Source organism: Uranotaenia lowii, chromosome 1 (genome assembly GCF_029784155.1).
Source record: "Uranotaenia lowii strain MFRU-FL chromosome 1, ASM2978415v1, whole genome shotgun sequence".
Taxonomy (NCBI): Eukaryota; Metazoa; Arthropoda; class Insecta; order Diptera; family Culicidae; genus Uranotaenia; species Uranotaenia lowii.
The window spans coordinates 179,794,026-179,815,838 of NC_073691.1; the positions used below are offsets into that span (position 1 = coordinate 179,794,026).

A 21,813-nucleotide genomic window follows, 5' to 3' on the forward strand; every position below is an offset into this window, starting at 1 on the left:
TTCTTTTTGCCTGCAGACCCCTACCTTTTTCTTTTTCTTATCCTTTTCCGTTTAATAATCATTCATGACCAAAATTTTCCAATTAAAAAGCCTCTTGTACTGTTCCTTGATTTGTAAGTGTTTTCATGTGTGTATTGTGTAAAACTGTTTTCTCCTTTCAAGTTAACCGTTGGGAGTCCCTAAGCTGTTAACTTTCCTAGAATGTTATAGTGAATTTGTGTAATAACGTAAACTATTTTCCTAGAAGCGACTAAAACTAAATATGCTAAATAGAAAAAGAACATTTAATAATTAAACTAAATCAACTAGATTTGTTGGACGTTCTTCCGTCGAGCTCGAATATTTGTCGCTTGCCTACTTTCAGGTGCCAGCTAAGCTTAAGGTGGAGTGCGTTCACACCCACCTTCGCTTTTCCTGAGTGTACTTGATGTGGTGGTATGGGGCAAGACGCTCAACCGGTAACAAAAACTAGACAGATACCTCAAATAGGGCTAGTAATGACCCGCGAAGCTGAGACGATTCGATTTCCCTACACATTATACGGTGGCATATTCTATAAATCTCAATTCTAGCAAAGCTGCAAGGATATAAATCTAGACCAAGACAACCAACCAAAAGCTTACAGTTGGGAAGGTCGTATGTACGGAATCGAATCGATTTTCTCCGAACATTTCTCGAGAAAGAGGTAATTTATTCTCATGGGTTCAATTGAAATGAAATCGACGGTAACTCATGAAGTTGTTCGGAATATCATGTATTTACATAATACTAACAGTATCGAATTTCGATAGAACAATGTTTCAAAAATATTTGCTCTCATGTTCTATGAAACTCAAAAGAATGTTTGGTTGTACTGATCGACCTCTATTGGGAAAACGTATCCAGAAACGCTGCTGCGAAGCTAAGAAGCATCATCATCGGTAACTTATTTTGTCTTCAGTCAGTATCATAACGTAAACCATCCAATCTTTCAGCAAAATTACGATTTCCTGGGGCAGACCATCCTCGCATAGGGCAGAAACAGCCTGCCGAAATTGAACCATTTTTCAAGCCCTATAGACATATGGAAATGGCTGTCTTCATTTTCGCGAGCTCATTTCGGGTAGTAAATTGAACGGTTATTTACGGTTCCGGTCTATACTGCCTTTATTGGATGGAAACAATAATGGTTGCTTTTTTATTTTTGTTTTTTTCCCAAATTCTTTTGAGATTGGTTTATCACTGAACGGCGCTTTTTGTCGTTTTCTTTGAAATTAACAGTTACGGATTGGATCTGAATCACTTACCTATCGTTTCTTATCCACTCCATTTGTTCTCGGTTGTGTATGGATTCACGTTGCCCATATCATTGAGATCTAATGGCTTGCCACATCTATATCATAATAGCAACCACAAAAGTTTACAAACCCAAAAAGAAAGGAAAAAAAACATTACAAAAAACCGACAACGGAAGAAAGAAGCTGTCCCACGTGTGCGGCGGAAAACCTTTCATAGGCGCAAAGCAAGAAAGCAAAATCGGGAAAACCCGAATTTAGGAGTGAGTGTGCAGGTGTCTGGGTCTTTGTAGCTCGACCATTTTCTCGGTAGCCGGTTCATGGCTTTGTTAAGCTTTTATTTTTAATACTTAATGCGACCGTAATGATTAGGTGAGATTCCATTCTGATGTCGCCTTAAAAGCCAATTGGGGCGCCCATTTTCGTCTCTGAGGAAAACACGGAGACGTGACTTGAAAGCGTAACCGGATAGGGGCCGTTCAGATACCACGTGGACAGAAAAATGAGATTTTGGACCCCCTCCTCCCCCTCCGTGGACAAGCGTGGACATTTGGCAAACCCCCCTCCCCGGATGTCCACGTGGACAGATTTGAAATAGTTTTTTTAAAAACCTATAATTTGACAGTTAGAAAACACCACTTTTTGCCGAGTAAGAATTTCTTGGTATAACAAATTTTTAAAAATATTAAATTTGTAAATTATTATACTTATCACTGGCTTTTATGTAGCTACTAATTGTTTAAACTTAAAATGGAAAGCTTTGCTATTTTAAGATTTTGATTTAAACCTCTTAATATTTATTCACCTTTGAAAAATATTTTTAAAGTAAGTATGTCCACGTGGACATGACCCAACCCCCTACCCCCCTCTCCGTGGACAAGCGTGGACATTTCCATACCCCCCTCCCCCCCTCAAGTTGTCCACGTGGTATGTGAACGGCCCCATAGAAGAAGATATTTGTGAAATTTTAAACATATTTCAAAGCCATCCTAGTTATGTCGCAGATATCTAAACTCAAAAATCATGTTTATGGAGTTTTCTAAATCCATGAAATATGATTGATATTAAAAAAAATTCTATGTAAGAAGAACTTTTATAACTTTTCGCTGTAGAACTGCAGCAAAACATCCAAAAAATAAATCAAGTTGGAAATTCAACTTTAAACAACTTAACAATCACTATGAAGCCGGTAAATTATCTTAAACTAACAAAACTTCAAAGAAATTTAATTCATTATTAATATCTTGTCCATTTATAACGAGTGTAAAAATAGTCTGCAGTTAAAATGTAGACATCAAATTTTCGAAGATGGTGGAATGTTTGAGAGAAACATGAGACATTATATATATTTCTATAGAAATAAAGAACATAAGCCGTAAACATAAATATTAATATTCACTATTCACTAGTTCCATCCACACTTTATGCGATGTGGGCTTTACCCTTTTACAACTTGAAGCGATATGATGATAAATTGGCGATTTAAATCAACCTTAATGCGAGGTGTGTGGAACTCTTGTACGACTTGAAGCAATCTGACGATGAATTGGCGATCTAAGTGCGATCTTTATGCGAAGTGTGCCGAACTCTTGTACGACTTGAAGCAATCTGTCGATGGATTGGCAATTTAAGTCACCCTTTATGCGAGATGTTTTGTACTCTTGTATGACTCGAAGCAATCTGACGATGAAATGTCGATTTATGTCACCCTTTATGCGAGATGTGTTGCAGTCTTATACGATGTTCAGAGATTTTAACATCGATTGACAACTTAAGTCACATTTTATAAGATGTGTGTTGTAAACTTGTACGATATGATGCAATTTGACATTTGATGGACTCTTTAAACGATATTTTATGTGAGTTGGGATGTACTCATGTACGATTTGTATCATAAAACGATTTTTCGGATCATTTTATGTAGCATGTTATGTGTAATATTGTGAATGAAATACGACGTTAGGAAGAAATAAAATTAATTGTTGATTTTAACTGACATTGAACTTTAACTAACATTGAAATGCACTACATAGATTTTCGTAGGTACCGCAACCGGGAATTGTCCCGCTCGCTACTTACCTAACTGCCACCGCCTCCATGCCTCCCTCAGGATCTTTGACGCCTCTTTCTTTCGGGCTTACAGCAGAAATTGCCGGCCACAATTCTGTCCGTGAACATTCCTTGATACTCGTAGTATGCACATGCAAATCGCCGGGTAATTATCCGGCGGGTTTTTTTTTTAATCTGAGCCTACTAGAGTAACGTATGTAACGTATTTACATTTGAGCGAAAATTCTTAAAATTTCCTTTGATGTTTATTTTTGCATCGTCAGCTATACTTAAGTTTGTACAAAACCTGTTTAAATTTTAAGACTCGTCATGGAAACCAGAGACGAACAGAACCATTCTGCGGGTTCTAAATTGTGCTTCCTGATTTCCGACACAGTGCAGGTCATTAAGGTGCAATTCAACTTCTTGATTTGAAAACTGACGGAAAACTACGCATCGAGGACAAGTGACTGCATGTGCACATATTGTATTGGATTATTTCTTTCTTATAGGCGTTTCAGATATCAAGGAGAATTTATTCGAAAAAATGAAATTAACGAGAGGTACGTAAATTTCTTCCACACTCTCCCAATTTTTCGTATACCTAGAAGATTCCGTTTCGCAAGCAAGCATTTTCCTACTCGTTGAGTGGAGCAAATTGTCACGTATCGATACTATTTTTTTATAAGTCTAAGAAGCTCTTCTAAACAAAATAGCATCAATCTGATCTAAAAACATTGAACTACATACGAGAAGGTAGTGATTATCTTTCATCGATACCACAACAAACTGTGTGATTTTTTTTCCATTAGATGTCTTATAATCAGCCGAAACAAATATTGGATTTCACTTCACCTGAATAACATTTTATCTGTAAGTATGAACCTACCACTCCCACCGGCGTTTATGGGACTCCCTTTGTTCGGCCTCAGGGCGGCACGCTTACAAAACCAAAATCGCAGGGAATGCCACTACATCCATAGGAAAAACCCCAAAAGTTGCACTTCTCAAAACTTGGTATATTTGCACACACCTCCCTTACTCCCACGTTCTTAACACTAAGCCAAACCTGGAGGGCAATGCCCTGGTGTTGCTGCTAAACCTGTAGGCTGTTGGCTTCTTTGAAGGTAGTAGGTCCGACCGAATCGCCTTCGCCGGGTTGGAAGCTTGTGGATCACGGGCTTGTAGAACGTCGGCTGCTTCAACGGGTAGGTTGTCGATCCGATGGGTTCGGGAATCGGAATCGACCAAACACCTTCGTCCGTCTTGTTTCAGCGGCCACGTAGCTGTTCCGGAATTCTTGCCGAAAACCAAGGGGTCCTATGATGGAACAACGGATTCATAAGCGGGCATATTCTGGCGATACCCAAAATGGCGGTTCGGCGGCTTCTTGGCTTACCTGGTGTCTGGCTTTTCACACTAACTGATACTGGGTTTTTTAAATAGCTAAGTATAGCGTTTTAGCTTTCCACACGTCTGTGGTTAATACAGAAGTGAGCCAGCACCAGGAAGCCGCCTTTGACCGGCATTGACCCGAGCGGTCAGGTCGTTGCTCTCTTCGCGCTCGTCTTTGCGTCGGGGCGTCGCTGTCGTTCGGCTTGGTTACCAACAGCCTCGGCTACTACGGTTGACCCTCTGATTGTGGAGTCGCGTTCGTCTTTGCGTTGGGGCGTCGCTGTCGTTCGGCTTGGTTACCAACAGCTTCGGCTACTACGGTTGGCCCTCTGATTGTGGAGTGCTGAAGCTTGATGTGTGCGGAGGCTTGTGACTTCTGGCGCTGTCGGCGCATTGAAGGCTTTTTTTGGGGAAAAACTTTGCACATAGTCACAATCACTGCGATATAATGCTGAAACCTACTGCTACTCGCGACAAATCTCAGAAACCTCGACGGAAGTGTTATCTGACGCTTACACTCTCCCCCGGACCGGGAAAAAATATTTCTCATGTAATACCGAAGTATTACTAGAAATATTTTTCGCCTACCTGCGTATTCGCAACGAACCGAACCAATAACACACGCCATCTGAACCTTGACTTCACAATTTAAGATTCACTCGGCCAATTTAACAGGTATTTACGGTAACTTTTGAGACATTCACCTACAATACAGAAGTTTAGACACCCAAATTCGACTGAACAACGCATGAATCAGGCTTAGTATTGTCATTGAGTATCGGGGTCATAAGGCATCAGCATCGTAATCGACTCCGCTCTGTTTAAAGAAATTCTTTACTGGCCATCAGCGTTCCTAGAACTCCGGCCTCCAGCGATTAAGTTCCACAAGGGAAGCCTCCGACAGATACCGCCTATTCATTTAGAAAGCTTAAAAAGTTTATATTACAAATGCAAACAATAGAGTAAAACGAAATAACAATCAAAGTTTCAAACAGGCAAACATTACCTATTAATTATAAATCACAGAATATTTTGGAGCGCATTAACTATTTTTCTCGGACTCGTTAAGTAAAAAATGACATCTGAAATCTTTTCCGTGTTTTCAAAATCGGAGTTGTAATCTAGTACTTCAATAATCATCATGATTTCATTTGTGTGAGGGTCAAGATTTCGGGATCATTTTTTTGAACTGTCAAAGCTTTGAAAATGATTGATCAAAGAAATATGAGACGTGGAACCATGTGGTTGCTCGGCATGCTGATCGTGATGGAAGGTAAGTGGTTTAAATTTTTGTGTGCCGGCTTACGAGATCACTCTTTACTTATCAGTGGGGATCTACTGATCTTGAAGTACCGTCGAATAAGTGTGGTGTGATGATTTGTACGCTGTTTAGTTCACAACAAATTTTACCCTTGCCCCATCACGAAATTATAATAATTGTAAGTATTCCTTTTATCTATTCATCTAAAAATACCATTTTTATGCTTTCAGAGGTGAATACGCGGACGACTATGCGAAAAATATTTGATTTTAGCCAAAAAATCAAATTGGTGTAAACTGACCTACATCACTTTCACCCCTGAGGTCAATGACCTTGAACTTGACCTAGTTTTTTTTTTCTTCATACGTTCGACTTGCATAGGGTTACTAGTTGTTCAAATCTCGGTCTTCCAAGTTGATTTAAATTTTAACTCCAAACATAAAACTGATTTGATATTTCTTTAAACTAACTAAACACTGATTCGATTATCCTAAATTTAATAATTAAAATTTTCACTATTTATATATATTTAAAATTTAAAATCTAACTAATTTATATCTAAATGAAAACCTAAAGCTTATCCTAAACTTAGCTTAACATTTTAAAATACCTAATTTAAACGACTTAATTTCTTTTTATTTTTTTTTCAGATTACTTTTCTGTCTGCCACAATGATGTCGCTAGTTGATGATGATCCTAGCTGGAACATATGTATGTATGATATGGACTTTTATACTCAACCATTTAGTAGGATGGCCGGATACTTATGGGACGCAGTTTTCAAGAACTGGACGGGACAAAAATGGATGAAAAAAACCGGTAGATTATACAAAACAGAAAACAAGAGAACTCTCAGGTATGTATACGGTTATGTTATTAAGGAACTTTGGTGAAATTTCTAAAATTTGCAATTTTAACATTTACAACGTTCACTTGAAACAATTACCGACATTCAACAAGATGAGTATGTTTTTTTTTTAAACGCCCTTGCACTTACACGAAGGCTGTTTCTAATTTTGATAACGAACACCTTTTCGATCACTATTTTCTTTTTTTATCTTTGGCTTTTCATAAGATCCTTCACTGAAGCTTATTTCTATTTTTTTGTTTTGTTGCCGACTGACTCCGGAACGAAAATTATCCACGAACTGAAGACACATGAAAAATTACGAACAAATAATAAATCTTAGGTTTATGTTTGCGATTGAGCCTGATTCTTCAAAACATTTCGCGCAGCTGTTTTATATTTCCTTTGCACCTGGCGTTTCCTTTTAAGTGGATGCTTTACTTTGAACAGGTTAGCAAGTGATTCACGGTTTAAGGTCAGCGGCGGAAAATATTCCTAGAGATTTTCCGTTGACATCCGCGACTTCGTAACAATTTGTACCTTTTTTTTCTACAATGATACAGGGAGTGTACTGTGGGCCTATTTTTGCGTTGAAGTTATTTGCTGCTGATGACTGGCGGAAACTTTTTTTGTAAACTATCTGGCCTATATTAAAAGGGGTTGGGTATGTTTTATGTCTCAGATTATAACGCTTCGCATTTTCATCGTAGGCTTTCTTTAGCTGATCGCGTACATAATCTCCTACTTTTTTGCTGACACCGCGCCATCTCTCCATTCTAGCTTCTTCTGATTCTTCTACATCTTGCTCCAATTTATGGTCAGAGCCTCTCGACACAATTTCGTTACCGAAAACGATTCGATGAGGAGTAAGTTTTGTCGAGGCATGGAGGGTGTTATTCAATACAAACTCCATCTCTGATATTTTAGTATCCCACAGCTTTTGGTCATTCTTAACATACGAACGAATCATGCTGTTTATCGTTCGATTTAACCTTTCAGTGGGGTTGGCTTGACTACGGTGTCGAGCATTGGCCCAATGTTGGATTTCGTATTTATCCAAAAGCGATCGAAACTCGTTAGACAAGAAAGTAGTGGCATTGTCTGTGATAACAAATTGAGGTGTCGCGAATCGCCTAAACCACGACTCTTCCAGTATTTTGCACAGACTAACACTGGAGATCTTTTTCACTGGAGTAAGCAGGCAATACTTAGAAAAGAGGTCCATGACAACTAATAAGTGGGCATTTCCCTGCTTACTCCGTGGCAAGGATTGAATGTAGTCCATGCAAAGTATCTGAAAGGGTCGGGTCGCAATTCTTTGTTTACCCATTTGGGGTGTATTTGAGATGGTTGAGTGTTTGTTCATTTTGCAGTTTTTGCAATTGGAGATATACTTTTTAATATCCGCACTCATGCGAGGCCAGTAGTACCGGCGTTTTATTTTTTCCACGCACTTATCAAACCCTATGTGTAAGTTTTTATCGTGCTCTTCTTCAAGTACCTGGGTGCGCCTCGAATTTGGGACACAATGCTTCCACTCAAACCGGTAGTCCATTGTGTCCGCCTTCGAGGATACGAACTTGAGCAACTTCCCTTCAGATATCTTAAAATCAACGTATTTTTCAGGATTAGATTCGACTGCAGAGAACAATTTTTTGTACCACCCGTCATCGGGCTCTGCATCCAGAGTCTCGATAGATCGGGAGAGTGCATCCGGTACAATATTGTCTTTTCCTTTACGATGCCGGATGTCCATATCATACTGCTGTAGTATGATACTCCAGCGGCTCAAACGAGAGGATGACCGCCACTTTGCACGCATGATAAACGTTAGAGCGGCCGAATCTGTCACTAAAGTGAATTTAGTTCCTTCAATGTACCCTCTAAATTTCTCGATACTGCGAAGGGCAGCCAAACCTTCCTTTTCAGCCGCATGGTACCTTAGCTCAGCTCCTTTGAGCTTTTCAGAGAAATATGCAATGACTTTCTCTTCACCGTCATGCTCCTGTGTTAGGACACCGGCGATCGCATTGTCACTAGCGTCTGTTTGAACCACGAAGGGCAGCGAAAAGTTTGGGTTTGCCATTACCGGAGCTGCAATGAGCCGCTCCTTAATGGTCTGGAAAGCTAACTCTGCTGTCGCATTCCATTGCACTCTCTTGGGCTTGTTTTTAAGCAAGTCCGTGAGAGGTGCAACGATGCTGCTAAAATTTTCGATGAACCTGCGGTAGTAATTAACCATACCGAGGAATCGTCTTAGCTGTCGTACCGATTTAGGGGCCTGGTATCCGATGATCGCCTGAATGCGATCAGGATTAGGCCTCAATCCATCTTGGGATAGGACGTATCCAAGGTACGGCAATTCGTGACAACAGAATTTAGATTTCTGCATGTTAATGCAGAGATTAGCTTCCCCCAAACGTTTCGCTAGCTCCTTCAGTTTGGCCAGGTGGTCTTCAAACGTCAGCGTAGCTACTACAATATCGTCCAAATAGACGAAAATTGCAGGCTCTAACGCTCCGAAACCTAACACCCGATCCATACACTTGCTAAGTGTAGCAGGACTCCCTACCAGGCCCATAGGACAAGATTTGTATTGAAACAAACCTCGTCCCGGTACCGAGAAGGCCGTGAATTTCCGGGAAGCAGATTCCAACGGAATCTGTAGGAATGCCTGTGATAAATCGATGGTAGTGAGGAATCTAACTGGGCCCAAATGACTGAGTATGCGATCCTGGTGCGGCAAGGGATACGCATCTCTTTTAGTCCTCTCATTCAGCTTTCTAGCATCTAGGCACAACCGTACTTCGGTACTATCTCGCTTTGCCACCGGAATGATTGGAAGAGCCCAATCCGATTCCGATGGTTCAATAATATCGTCCCGAAGCAGATTGTCCAGAGCTTTCTGTACCTTCACATGAATGTGAGGACTCCAGGGATAAGGGTTCTTTCTTATTGGTTCCGAGTTTTTATGATCGTCCTTAATTTGAATGACATGTTCAATTACGTTAGTTTTCGTGAATTTTTCTGGTCCCGCCACTATAAAGAGTTTCTTCACTTCATCTAATTGCTTCTTCTGCTCGGTGGTCAATTCTTCCTGCTCTAACTCTTCAACCATTTCATCATCTAAAACATCTACCTGATGATCCTGAATACTAGGAGAAATTCCAAACTTCAGCCAGAAATCGTATCCTAGAACACATCTCCGTTTGAGGTTTGGTGCGAATAAAACGGGTAAAATTTTTGTGCAACTATTGAAAGTAATCGGAACTTCAGCACACCCTTCAACTACTAATTTCTCTCCCGAGGCCGTCTGTAAGTTTACCGATGCTGGAAGTAGCTTTAAGTTTAGTGATTTCTTAATTTTATTCGCCCCAAAACCCAAAACTGTTCTCGCTGCTCCGCTGTCCAATAAACCAATCAACTCAATTCCCATCAGTTGGATTCTCGCGAAAGGTCTGGCGTCTCCGCTTAGCTTGACAAGCAACGTTGCAATCTCGTCAGCTTTTGGAGGCGCTTCCAATCTCGAGTAACCCAACTGTTGAAGAATTTTAGCTGGATCAGCATTGGAAATAGCCTGAGGGCTTTTTAAAACTTTCTGCTGACCACTCCGCCTCACTGAGTAGTCTCTTTTGCGTTTTTTGCATCACAAAAAGGACACTCAGATGTTGCAAACCCTGGAAATCCGCATGACCAACAAAATAGGTTCCTTTTTTGTGAACAATCCTGAAAACTATGACCTGTTTCATGGCAGTTAAAGCAAACTCCTCTTTTGACCGGAATATAGGCCCTTACTATGCGTTGTAACGCGTTAGTCCCACTAGGTCCCGGTTTTTGTTGATCTTGTTTTAAATTCGGGACCGAATGCGACTGTGGCTTTGAATTTGGTTTTACACCAGCTCGTTGTTTTTGCGCGTTTTGTTTGGAGAAATTTTGGGAAGTTTCTCGGTAAGAATTTGGGTTAAAATTCCGCTCACGATAATCTCTAGAAAAACTTAATTCTTGAACGTCGTTTTGTAAATTTGTATCTGCTTGATTATAAAACTCGATTTCTTCTACTGGAGCAGACATTCTACCAGAGAACCGATTTTCTCTCTTAGTATAGACCTGCCAATTAATTGCATCGAATTTCTTTCCAAATTCTCGCATTTTAGCAATTGTATTGACGTTGGCGGCCAGCATCGCTATCTTACAGTCCTCGCGCGTATTTCGGAATAAAACATCAAACTTCCTGCTCTCGTCCCACGGATAGGACATGTTCCTGAAAATACGAACCATGTCCAGGTAATAGTCCTGGAATTTTTCCCGAGGAGCCTGCCTGCGGGAATGCAAAAGACGTTCATACTGGAAGTCGATATCGACAGGTAAGAACTCATTTTTTAACTCCCGTACCAAATTCTCCCACGTCTCAAGCTCGTTATTTCCGTTCACTTCGATGAACCACGAGCGTGCTTTCCGCGTGAATAGATAATGCGCGCAAGTGAATAATTCTTTATTAGAATACCCCTCCGACCTAGCGTTGAAATCAACCTCTTTCAAAAACTCGTTCAATTTCCGCCCGTTATCCAAACCATCGTAGCGTACAGACCATTTGTGGATGGGGAGGCGATCGCGTTTAGAGCGAACGTCGACTTCCTCCCCCACACGGTTTACGTCAACGTTGGTGGGTATCGGACGGAATTTTTCTCCGTGGCTTCCTAATGAGCTACATCTACCTTTCAGCCAATTGCAAAAGTCTTGATCGAAAGGGGCCGAATTTGCATTTATTTGCGGCACTGGATTCTCGTTAACTTGCGTACTATTAGAAACCTTAACTGGCAACTTTCTTGCTGGTTGCTCAGTTTCGCGTGACACTTCAAGAGCCTCAATTCGTTGAAGAAGTTGGCTTACAACCACCTTCAATCTTTCATTCTCGGTTGCTAATCTGATAACTGTATCATCTCTTGATTCTCTTAAATTATCATCAATATATTCTTCTGCTATTTGCTCGTCTGCTATATCATTTCCTTTTTCTTCGATATCTCTTTCCTCCTCTTGTATTTGATCTATGGCTTCTTCCTCATTCAACTCTTCCTCCTCTATATTCTTATCTATTTCATTAGCAAGTTCTTTTTGAAAGCTTTCCGTTACAATGCTGAGTTCCGTTTGTCTGACTTCTGCAATAGGCGAGACAATCGAAAAAAATTTCACCAATAGTCTCATGCACTCAACTGCAATCGTAGTTAGGCAGTTGAGACTTTCCTCTTCATTAAGGTGTACTTTTAATCGTTCCATGCGGAAAAAAATGTGTACTAGACGCGTCTTGAAAACCTGATCGGGCACTTTTTTAGCTTTTGGGTTTTCAAGAACTTTTTGAATCTCTTTTAAACTATCACCACACCACTCTAATTCGTCCAAGACATGATCCCAACCAATGAAATAATCGTTATTTGTTTTCTCTTTTTCAGCCTTCAGCATTCCCCGCAATGTGCGTTCGCGTTTGGAACGGGAGTCTTCAGGCGCAAGAGCATTGCGTATGCGCAACTCATGGCTGAGTTCTTCTTCCGAAAAGTGGGCTGTATTAATCGAATAGTATAGAGATTTTAATTGATTCAGCTCCATTGTACAGCTTAGGGATTACAATGAAATATTATTTGAAACAAACTTTAGAATGGCTAAACGATGGACAAACAATTTGAAAATTAATTAATTAACCTAACAAATTTAGAAATAAGTATCACAGTTCAATTAAGCAATAAAAATGATTTCGTTGTTGTTGTTGTTTTTTCTTTCTCCCGACACACACTCCACAAATGAAATTTTGCTCCAATGTAAATCAAATGTAAATTTTAAACAACTTCACTCCGATTAATACTTTTTAAGCAATCGTGTTGAACAATACCCTTTGGACATCAGAACCCCTATATGGCAAATGAATAATTTCAAGGTTGTGCAAATAGCCGTTAAATTTTCCAATTACAGCAAAAATAAAATTGAGAAACATGGGCGTTTTCCCAGAGATGCATGCAAGATACTGGTTGTAGCCTCGCTGCGAAATCCGTGGTAAGTCTATGGAAAGTTGGGCGCCAAATATGTAAGTATGAACCTACCACTCCCACCGGCGTTTATGGGACTCCCTTTGTTCGGCCTCAGGGCGGCACGCTTACAAAACCAAAATCGCAGGGAATGCCACTACATCCATAGGAAAAACCCCAAAAGTTGCACTTCTCAAAACTTGGTATATTTGCACACACCTCCCTTACTCCCACGTTCTTAACACTAAGCCAAACCTGGAGGGCAATGCCCTGGTGTTGCTGCTAAACCTGTAGGCTGTTGGCTTCTTTGAAGGTAGTAGGTCCGACCGAATCGCCTTCGCCGGGTTGGAAGCTTGTGGATCACGGGCTTGTAGAACGTCGGCTGCTTCAACGGGTAGGTTGTCGATCCGATGGGTTCGGGAATCGGAATCGACCAAACACCTTCGTCCGTCTTGTTTCAGCGGCCACGTAGCTGTTCCGGAATTCTTGCCGAAAACCAAGGGGTCCTATGATGGAACAACGGATTCATAAGCGGGCATATTCTGGCGATACCCAAAATGGCGGTTCGGCGGCTTCTTGGCTTACCTGGTGTCTGGCTTTTCACACTAACTGATACTGGGTTTTTTAAATAGCTAAGTATAGCGTTTTAGCTTTCCACACGTCTGTGGTTAATACAGAAGTGAGCCAGCACCAGGAAGCCGCCTTTGACCGGCATTGACCCGAGCGGTCAGGTCGTTGCTCTCTTCGCGCTCGTCTTTGCGTCGGGGCGTCGCTGTCGTTCGGCTTGGTTACCAACAGCCTCGGCTACTACGGTTGACCCTCTGATTGTGGAGTCGCGTTCGTCTTTGCGTTGGGGCGTCGCTGTCGTTCGGCTTGGTTACCAACAGCTTCGGCTACTACGGTTGGCCCTCTGATTGTGGAGTGCTGAAGCTTGATGTGTGCGGAGGCTTGTGACTTCTGGCGCTGTCGGCGCATTGAAGGCTTTTTTTGGGGAAAAACTTTGCACATAGTCACAATCACTGCGATATAATGCTGAAACCTACTGCTACTCGCGACAAATCTCAGAAACCTCGACGGAAGTGTTATCTGACGCTTACATATCTGACGAAAATGATGTAAAGAGTTGACACGATTTAACTCATATCGGTGCATCAAGACCAAGTTTCAGTATGGGAGAGTGGGGAATTATGGGCCACTTTTTTTCGTTGTTCCATAACTTCTTTATTATAAAAGATAAAATGAAAATAAAAAATGGTATGGTTTTCTACATTTTTAAGGTATCATGAGGTATTTTTTTTATTTATAATATGTTATTTTCCCCAAATTCTGACTGTTTGAAAAAAAGCAATATTTTTTTGATTTTGAAAAATGGTGGGGAATCATGGGCCACCAAATCCAAATTGACCAAATAACATGCAAAGTTTATGAGTTGACCCAAAACTGTAATTTCCTAATTCATTTCGTTATTTAAAAGCAATTTCAGATGATGAAATAAAAAAGAGAGCTGTGTATGATCGCATAGATTCCAAAACCTGGCTCGCCAACGTTTTGGCTAAATTTCTTATATAGGATGGGAAAAAAAATTTCATAACTCTTCATTTGGCTTAAGAAAACTTTGCAGATAGGTAAAACGTATTTTAAGTTCAGAATGTGTATAAAAACATAAACAATATAGGTGATTCAAGATGTGTGGCCCACGATTCCCCACAAGCTATGATTTACAAATTGGTAGCGCATGTGTGACTTATTGATGTTTCATCAAAAATTCCTTTTCCACGTGAAAGATAATGACAAAACTAAGATCATCTGCGTATGAGCATATTTTTGTTATGCACTTTAGGTTTCCCCATCGATGAAATTAGCGGGTGTTTTTTTAAATTATGTAAGCAAATTTTTCTAACTTTTTTTAGCTTAATAAATAAAAGAAGCATATGATGCGTATTTTAGTCAACAACATATAGGAATATATGCTCACGCAAAGCGACGACGATGGCAGTTGGTTTGATATTTTTATCTCATCACACATCTGAGATATTAAAAGTGGCCCACGTTTCCCCATGGCCCACGATACCCCACTCTTCCCTACTTAATAGAGCACGCAAATATGTTACACTAGTTCTACGTATGTCGAGCGGTGTTATTTGGTAAAATATGCCAACTGAAATCTAACAAATTTGTTTTTTTTTCTTTTATTTACTTGTTTATTTATTTTACGATATCGGTGATATCGCTTTTTTTCTGAAATAGGGGAGATGAGGGCATAATGGGCACCTTAAGGAAAATGCTTATTTAACCATAGAGAACAGCTGTAATATGTGAATTACATCATTGTTTCGTGTTCCGACACTCAAATAGTCTATTGTCTAATTGGATGAAACTTGAAAAAGTAGATAAAAACGTTTAAAAATGCATTTTAAAAAATTTTGCCGAAAGTTGAAAACCAGTCACTGTAGAGGCATAATGAGAAACCCCCCGAGGCAGTATGAGCACCATTAATGAAGGCATAATGAGCATTTTCTGCCGGGGAATCTAGCAGCGAATTCGACTCGATGAAGTCAATTGAGTAATAGAGCTACAGCTCAACTTGTATCGTCTGACGATTTGGCCTATTGGTTAGATGTCGGAGAGATAATCAGTAGGCTCGAGTTCGATTCCTGGTGGAGGTGATTTTTTTTCTTCATTTATCATTTATGATCATGATTGCACTAAACGGTGAGGCGTAGATGCATCAAACAAAGCAATAACAAAATAATCTAGGTCTGTTTGTAGAATTCAAAGAATTAACACATGCTCATACATTATGTTTCTGGTGTTTTGTTTGACGGATGATGCTTTGATGCTATTAGCCGTATAATGTAACAATAAAAAAAATCAATCATGAATGGTATGTGCAAAAAAAAATCCCCTCGGACAGGAATCGAACTCGAGTCTACTGATTACCTCTCCGACATCTAACCAATAGGCCAAATCGTCAGACGATACAAGTTAAGCTGTAGCTCTATTATTCAGTTGACTTCATCGAGTTGAATTCGCTGCTAGATTCTCCGGCAGAAAATGCTCAATATGCCTTCATTGAAAGTGCTCTGTTCGCCTCTAGTGAACAAATTAAAGTAAAAACGCGTTTTACAATTGATTAAAGTGAAAAATCAAAAATTTTATGATGCTGAAAATTTAGAAACAATGTGTAGATCATGTTGCAGTGCATACATTTCAGATCAAGATGATTTAAAGGTCATAAAAGCTTATTTGGTGGTGCTCAAAAATTATAATATTTTCGTCACTTGAGAACCTAGCTGGTTATTATTTAATATTTCTGTAAATATGAAAAGGATATTTCTTTTTTGGTGAAAAATTAATACTATAGGTAGTACTAAACAAGTCCTCATGAAAATTTGTTTAAGAAAATACGTACTTATGTAGAAAAATGGACTTCTCATTATGCCTCGGGTGCTCGTTATGCCCTCATCTCCCCTATATATGTCGACGTTACACATTGCTAGCCAAATACGAGATATCTTGTTTTTCGCCTGCTACAAGTGCAAGATGCCTGACTCAAATGTTAGTGAATTATTATACAAAATCATACAGAACAATTTCATCATTTCAAAGATACTAAATTTGCATAATAATTATTGGAATTTGGAGACCTTTTAACCACCCGGGATAGCATAATTGGTATGATTTCATCAAGTTGTTACTAAGATATAGAATGCCAAATTTTTTGGGTTCTCCGGCTTAGATTTATTCGCGGTCCTTAATGTGTTATGACTTTTCAATTTGAGCCATATCTCACAAATCCATCAATCATTCGGTTGAAAGCCATCATGGTCTTAACTGTCAGCAAGCTCTCGGAATGTGACCGACATAGTAAGTAATATTCAAGCTCATCAACGTTTATTGACAGATACCATAACTATCGCAACACCAACTTGGAACCGAATGGAATCTCTTTGATTGTCTAAAAATTATCTGTTTTTCCTTTATCGAACATTTATGCTTGCATTATAAATTATAATAACATTTTAGTTCATTTTTACACATTCTTCTTTACTACCAAAGCCCAGAATTTCTCTTTTTTTTTAAACATAGCTTTTGATCTTTTCTACCCAATAATTTATATTCTTTTAGATAGAATAGTCAATTTCAATTTATCTTTTTTTTTTGTTTATTTCCACAAAGTTTTCATTGAGCTTTTCAGAGTGAAACGCAGCAAATATGAAACACTTCAGATATCCAATAAGAGACTTATATTGAAATTATATTTCAGACGCTATAAGATTTAGAAAAGGGTAAATTATTGAGATGCCATAATTTTCGTTTTTTTTAATAATTCAATAAGTTTCCTAAACTAGATTAAAACTTCATCGACAAGTCCTGATGGTCTCTGTGGTTATCACTCTAGTTATTCTTTGGATTTTAATTTTAACATTGTATTCCAAATAAGCTCCACCTCACAGACTCTGATTCCTACATCATGTCTCTATTCAGTTAAAGTTATTGAGATTCCGACTCAGAACCTTGGGTCACATTAAACTGGGCTGTAGAATCTTTTATTAAATACAAATTTTAGGATGATATTTCATTATCAGTGTTTTGATTCATATTACAAAACCAAAAGACCTCATATAAATAATTTAGATTTTAAAATCACCCAGCATGAAGTTTTGTTTATTTCATACTAGCACATAACACATTCCACATAACTCACACAGACTGTAATTTTGGAAATTTCTAAGTGAAAATTTCAAACTACCATTTATTCATATTATTCGAAAAGTTGATTTCAATTTTAATGAAAACAAATTTAATTTTCAACAAAATAAAACATTTATCTCTGATGCCAACTAATAAGTTCTACACAAAAACAAACATGTTATTGTTATCATCAGTCAATGATAACACTGAAGACTTTTGTTTCATAACCGTTTTATATTTTTTTTCTTCTATTTGTTGTATTCAATTCTTTCAACTACTTTCTTACCTTGGTGTGATTGTTGAGTGCATATTCTAAACAAACTGTTAAAGATTCTTGCATTCTGGTTGTACACCATTTGTTTGTTAACTCTGTTTTTTTTTTACTTCGTTTTTTTTTTCTCATTATCTATTTTTTTTTTTGGATCTTCGCCTTCTCATCGAAGTCCTTTCTTTATTTAATTTTTTTTTCATATATTTTGCTGAGGATCTCCGCCTTCTCATCGAAGTCCTTTTTTCATTTTTTTTTTCATATATTTTGCTGAGGATCTTCGCCTTCCCATCGAAGTCCTTTTTTTTATTTTTTTTTTGTTCATACTTATTACTTTATTTTGACAGGATCTTCGCTTTCTCATCGAAGCCCTCATTTTTTTCTCTTTCGTTTTGATTTTTTTTTCCTCTGGAACTTCGCCTTCTCATCGAAGTCCCTGAACAACTATTTACAAGGAGCTTTGCCTTCTCATCAAAGTCCTTTTAGATATATCACAAACAGAATTAACGTAAACAAAATGGCGTTATACAACCTAGCGGAAAACATTAATTTACTCTCAATAACATATTAATTCACTGGATAGATTCTCATTTTTTATCTATTCAATATGTTCCACAAATGTACTTTTTCCACAACATACTTACCGAATCCGTGAAGTCACGACTGCGCCATTGTCGGATTCTTTGCATTAATCAACGGAAGGAAACTCAAATTACTTCTGTAGCCTTGAAAATTCGTTAGTAAACTGATTTTGTTCGGCGCTCGTTTTTGTATACTGTTTTTCAATTTCCCTCTCTCGAATCGTTCTCTCATTCGTTAACCACACTCTTCGAAGAATACACGGTGAAATGAAAAGTATCAAAATCATTTATTTTCAAGTTATCTGACCCATGTAGCATCACCATTTATTGATTCTATTTTTGTTTCAAATACATAATAACTCATCCGTATCCTACAGTAGGGGAGAGTAATCCTGTTATTTTTGAAAGAAAAATGTTAGTGAGGTTTCTGTCCAACGTTGTTTTTCCAGAACCTACCTTTATTATTTTATTTAATCTGTTTTCTTGTTTGCTTTAGTCGTCAACTTTCACAAAATTCAAATGCTGATACAAAATTGCAAGCACAATCGCAAAATTGCACATTATATCATGATGAGATGTGGGCGAACGCTAAGTATCTGTTAATATGAATCTGATTTGATCGCATTAAATATATTTATATCGTGGGTAAAGTGACCGAATATACGATTATAATTATACTTGTTATAATATTTGTAGCTATATCGGAAGACACGGTGTTAATTTGCCTACTAATGTGACATTCTAGTAAACATACAACGTGATACGAAAGACGATGCTTACGTAGTATTCTTTACGAATTTATTCGAAGTCATTTACGATTTCGATTCGAAAGTAATTTGTGTACCAATAAAATGCTTCTTAAGAAATCTTATGCGATCGTTATAAGATTTCATTTGACATTGGTGGAACTAAATACAACTTCATCCAACATATCGTAACTAAGTCGTATTTCATTGGGATGTTGCATATTCTACGATGAATAAACGATATGGTCGAATGGTAAGTGTACATATTTACGATTCCAATTTGAGTTGCATCTATATTCGAGTTCGACGATGATTTCTTTTACGATTTCATGTTGGCTGGGAGCTGTCTGAACGGTGTAACGGTGTCTAAAAGTTCAGAGTATCCAGTCGTGGTTTTTACAATTGAAGTCATTATGGCCAACAGAGTGACGTCAGTTACGGTTGCAGGTAATCATTACATATTAATTAAATATTTATGAATGAAACGGCAGAAACCAACCTTTTGACAACAAAACAAACACGCATATGTTAGGAATTTGAAATAAACATAATTTTCACATTTTTGTTCGATTTGCTTTAATTGAATCCGAAATTTTTATTTATTTCTTCAAAAAAAAAAAAAATATAATCCCTTTCGAAACCGTATTCAAATTTTAAAAATTTTGAGTTGTTTTGGCTCAGACCGCTTAGACGCTTCTTTAAAATGCCTGATTGAAAACAATTCGGAATTCGCAAAAACCCCTATAATTCATTTATGAGTTTTGCCGCTCTAATCAAAATTTGAGTTTTCCCAGTTTTGGCGCATTTTGAATTGTTTTCCTTCAAATCAGAGTCAAGGAGAATTAGAGTGTAGGTCGATTCACGCACTGCCTTAAGCCTACACGCTCCTTGTTTTAAACTCAAAATTAAGTAGTTTTGGTTCAAAACAGCACTTCAGTTGCAGCCCTCAACTTTGAGTAAGACTGAGCAAACGCGAAAACTAAGTTCTGACTGGCATACTCAAACCTAAGTTCGAAAGTGAGTTCCATTTTTTGAACTTTCTTTATGCCTTTATTCGTAGCTACCCAAAATGCAGTTCTCGCAGCCGAACTCGCTAAGTGCTTTCAGTTCAACACACGCGAGGAGGGTTCAATTTTTAGTTCATTAGATCGATCTCAGTTTTGCTCCTTCGCCGAAGGAAAAATGGGATTAGTTTGAGTTCGCAGTTCGAACTTCCTTTTGAACCATCGCAAGGAGGAAAAAAGAAACTCAACTTTAGTTCATACAATCGAACTATGATTTGACCACGGTCAAACAGCACTTTAGTGGCAGCCCTCAGCTTTGAGTTTGATTGGGCAATAGCGAAACTAAGTTCTGACAAGCATACTCAAAACTAAGTTCAAAAGCGAGTACCATTTTTTGAACCGTTTTTTATGCCCTTGTTCGTAGCTACCTGAAATGCGGCTCGGCAAAAATGGCACGAATGGGATTAGTTTTGAGTTCGCAGTTCGAACTCCATTTTGAACAATCGCGAGGAGGAAAAAGGGTACTTAACTTTAAGTTCATAGAATCGAACTATGTTTTGAACCTCGGTCGTACTTAATTTTGAGTTTAAAAAAAGGAGCGTGTAGTCCACACTACACGCTCTTTTTTTTTAACTCAAAATTAAGTATGACCGAGGTTCAAAACATAGTTCGATTCAATGAACTTAAAGTTAAGTACCATTTTTCTTCCTTGCGATGGATCAAAAAGGAGTTCGAACTGCGAACTCAAAATTGATCCCTTTTTTTCCTTCGGCGAGGAATCAAAGCTGAGTTCGACCTTATGAACTAAAAATTGAACTCTCTTTGTTGGATTGAAAACACTTAGCGAGTTCAGTCCGAACCGGAACAGCAACCAACGAACACGTCGCGAAATTTTGTCGTTCCGGAACAATTACCGGAAGACTATGAAGGAACTTCATAATGAAATGCATGTTCACCGTGTCAGCGTAAAATTCTGTCCGTCATTGTCATCATATGGTGAGCGGTTTGGAATGTCCGGAAACTTCCGGATGATGTTAACTTCCCGTGGGAAATAACATCCGGAAGTTTTCTTTGACCGGGAGTGTCAAAACTTTCCACCGCTCTGTAATTGCAATGCAATGTACCGGAACAGCAACATCCGGGTACAAAAAATTTTAATCATCCTTTAATTCCCTGAAAATAAGCTACCCTCGAAAAAAAAGGATAAATTCGAGTTCGGCTGCCGAACTTAGTATTGAGTATGCCTATCAGAACTTAGTTTTGCTATTGCCCAGTCAAACTCAAAGTTGAGGGATGCCACCGAAGTGCTGTTTTGAACCAAAACTACTTAATTTTGAGTTTAAAAAAAATAGCGTGTAGGAGACGGTTCGTCTCGAGACGGTCTCAGCGTCTCCCATTTTCTTCGGGAGACACTGATACCGTCTCAGGTTTCCAACAACAACAGACAACAAAGTTCGTCTCATAACAAAAAATCGCAGTTCATGTTGCCTAGTGTGGACTAGGCTTTACCTCACTGTTTTGGACTTTTCGCGATTCCTGTTCTAATTCCTTATTTTCCAATTCTACACGCTGAGGAAGCAAAGCAAACATTTGGATCCTCATTTCATTCTCATTCACACGTTTTCAGCAATAGTTCTCAGCTCAATTTTGGAATAAAAAAATGTGAAAAGGAAATAAGT

The 21,813-nt window shown here is 38.6% G+C and overlaps 1 protein-coding gene across 1 annotated transcript; it reads left to right on the plus strand.

The window, feature by feature from the left end:
- Nucleotides 1–5,942: 5,942 nt before the first annotated feature.
- Nucleotides 5,943–12,403, plus strand: LOC129738188 (uncharacterized). The gene is made up of 3 exons (XM_055729379.1): nucleotides 5,943–5,991; nucleotides 6,664–6,835; nucleotides 12,274–12,403. Exons 1-3 carry the CDS (start codon nucleotides 5,943–5,945, stop codon nucleotides 12,401–12,403), a joined length of 351 nt encoding a protein of 116 aa, XP_055585354.1.
- Nucleotides 12,404–21,813: the final 9,410 nt, after the last annotated feature.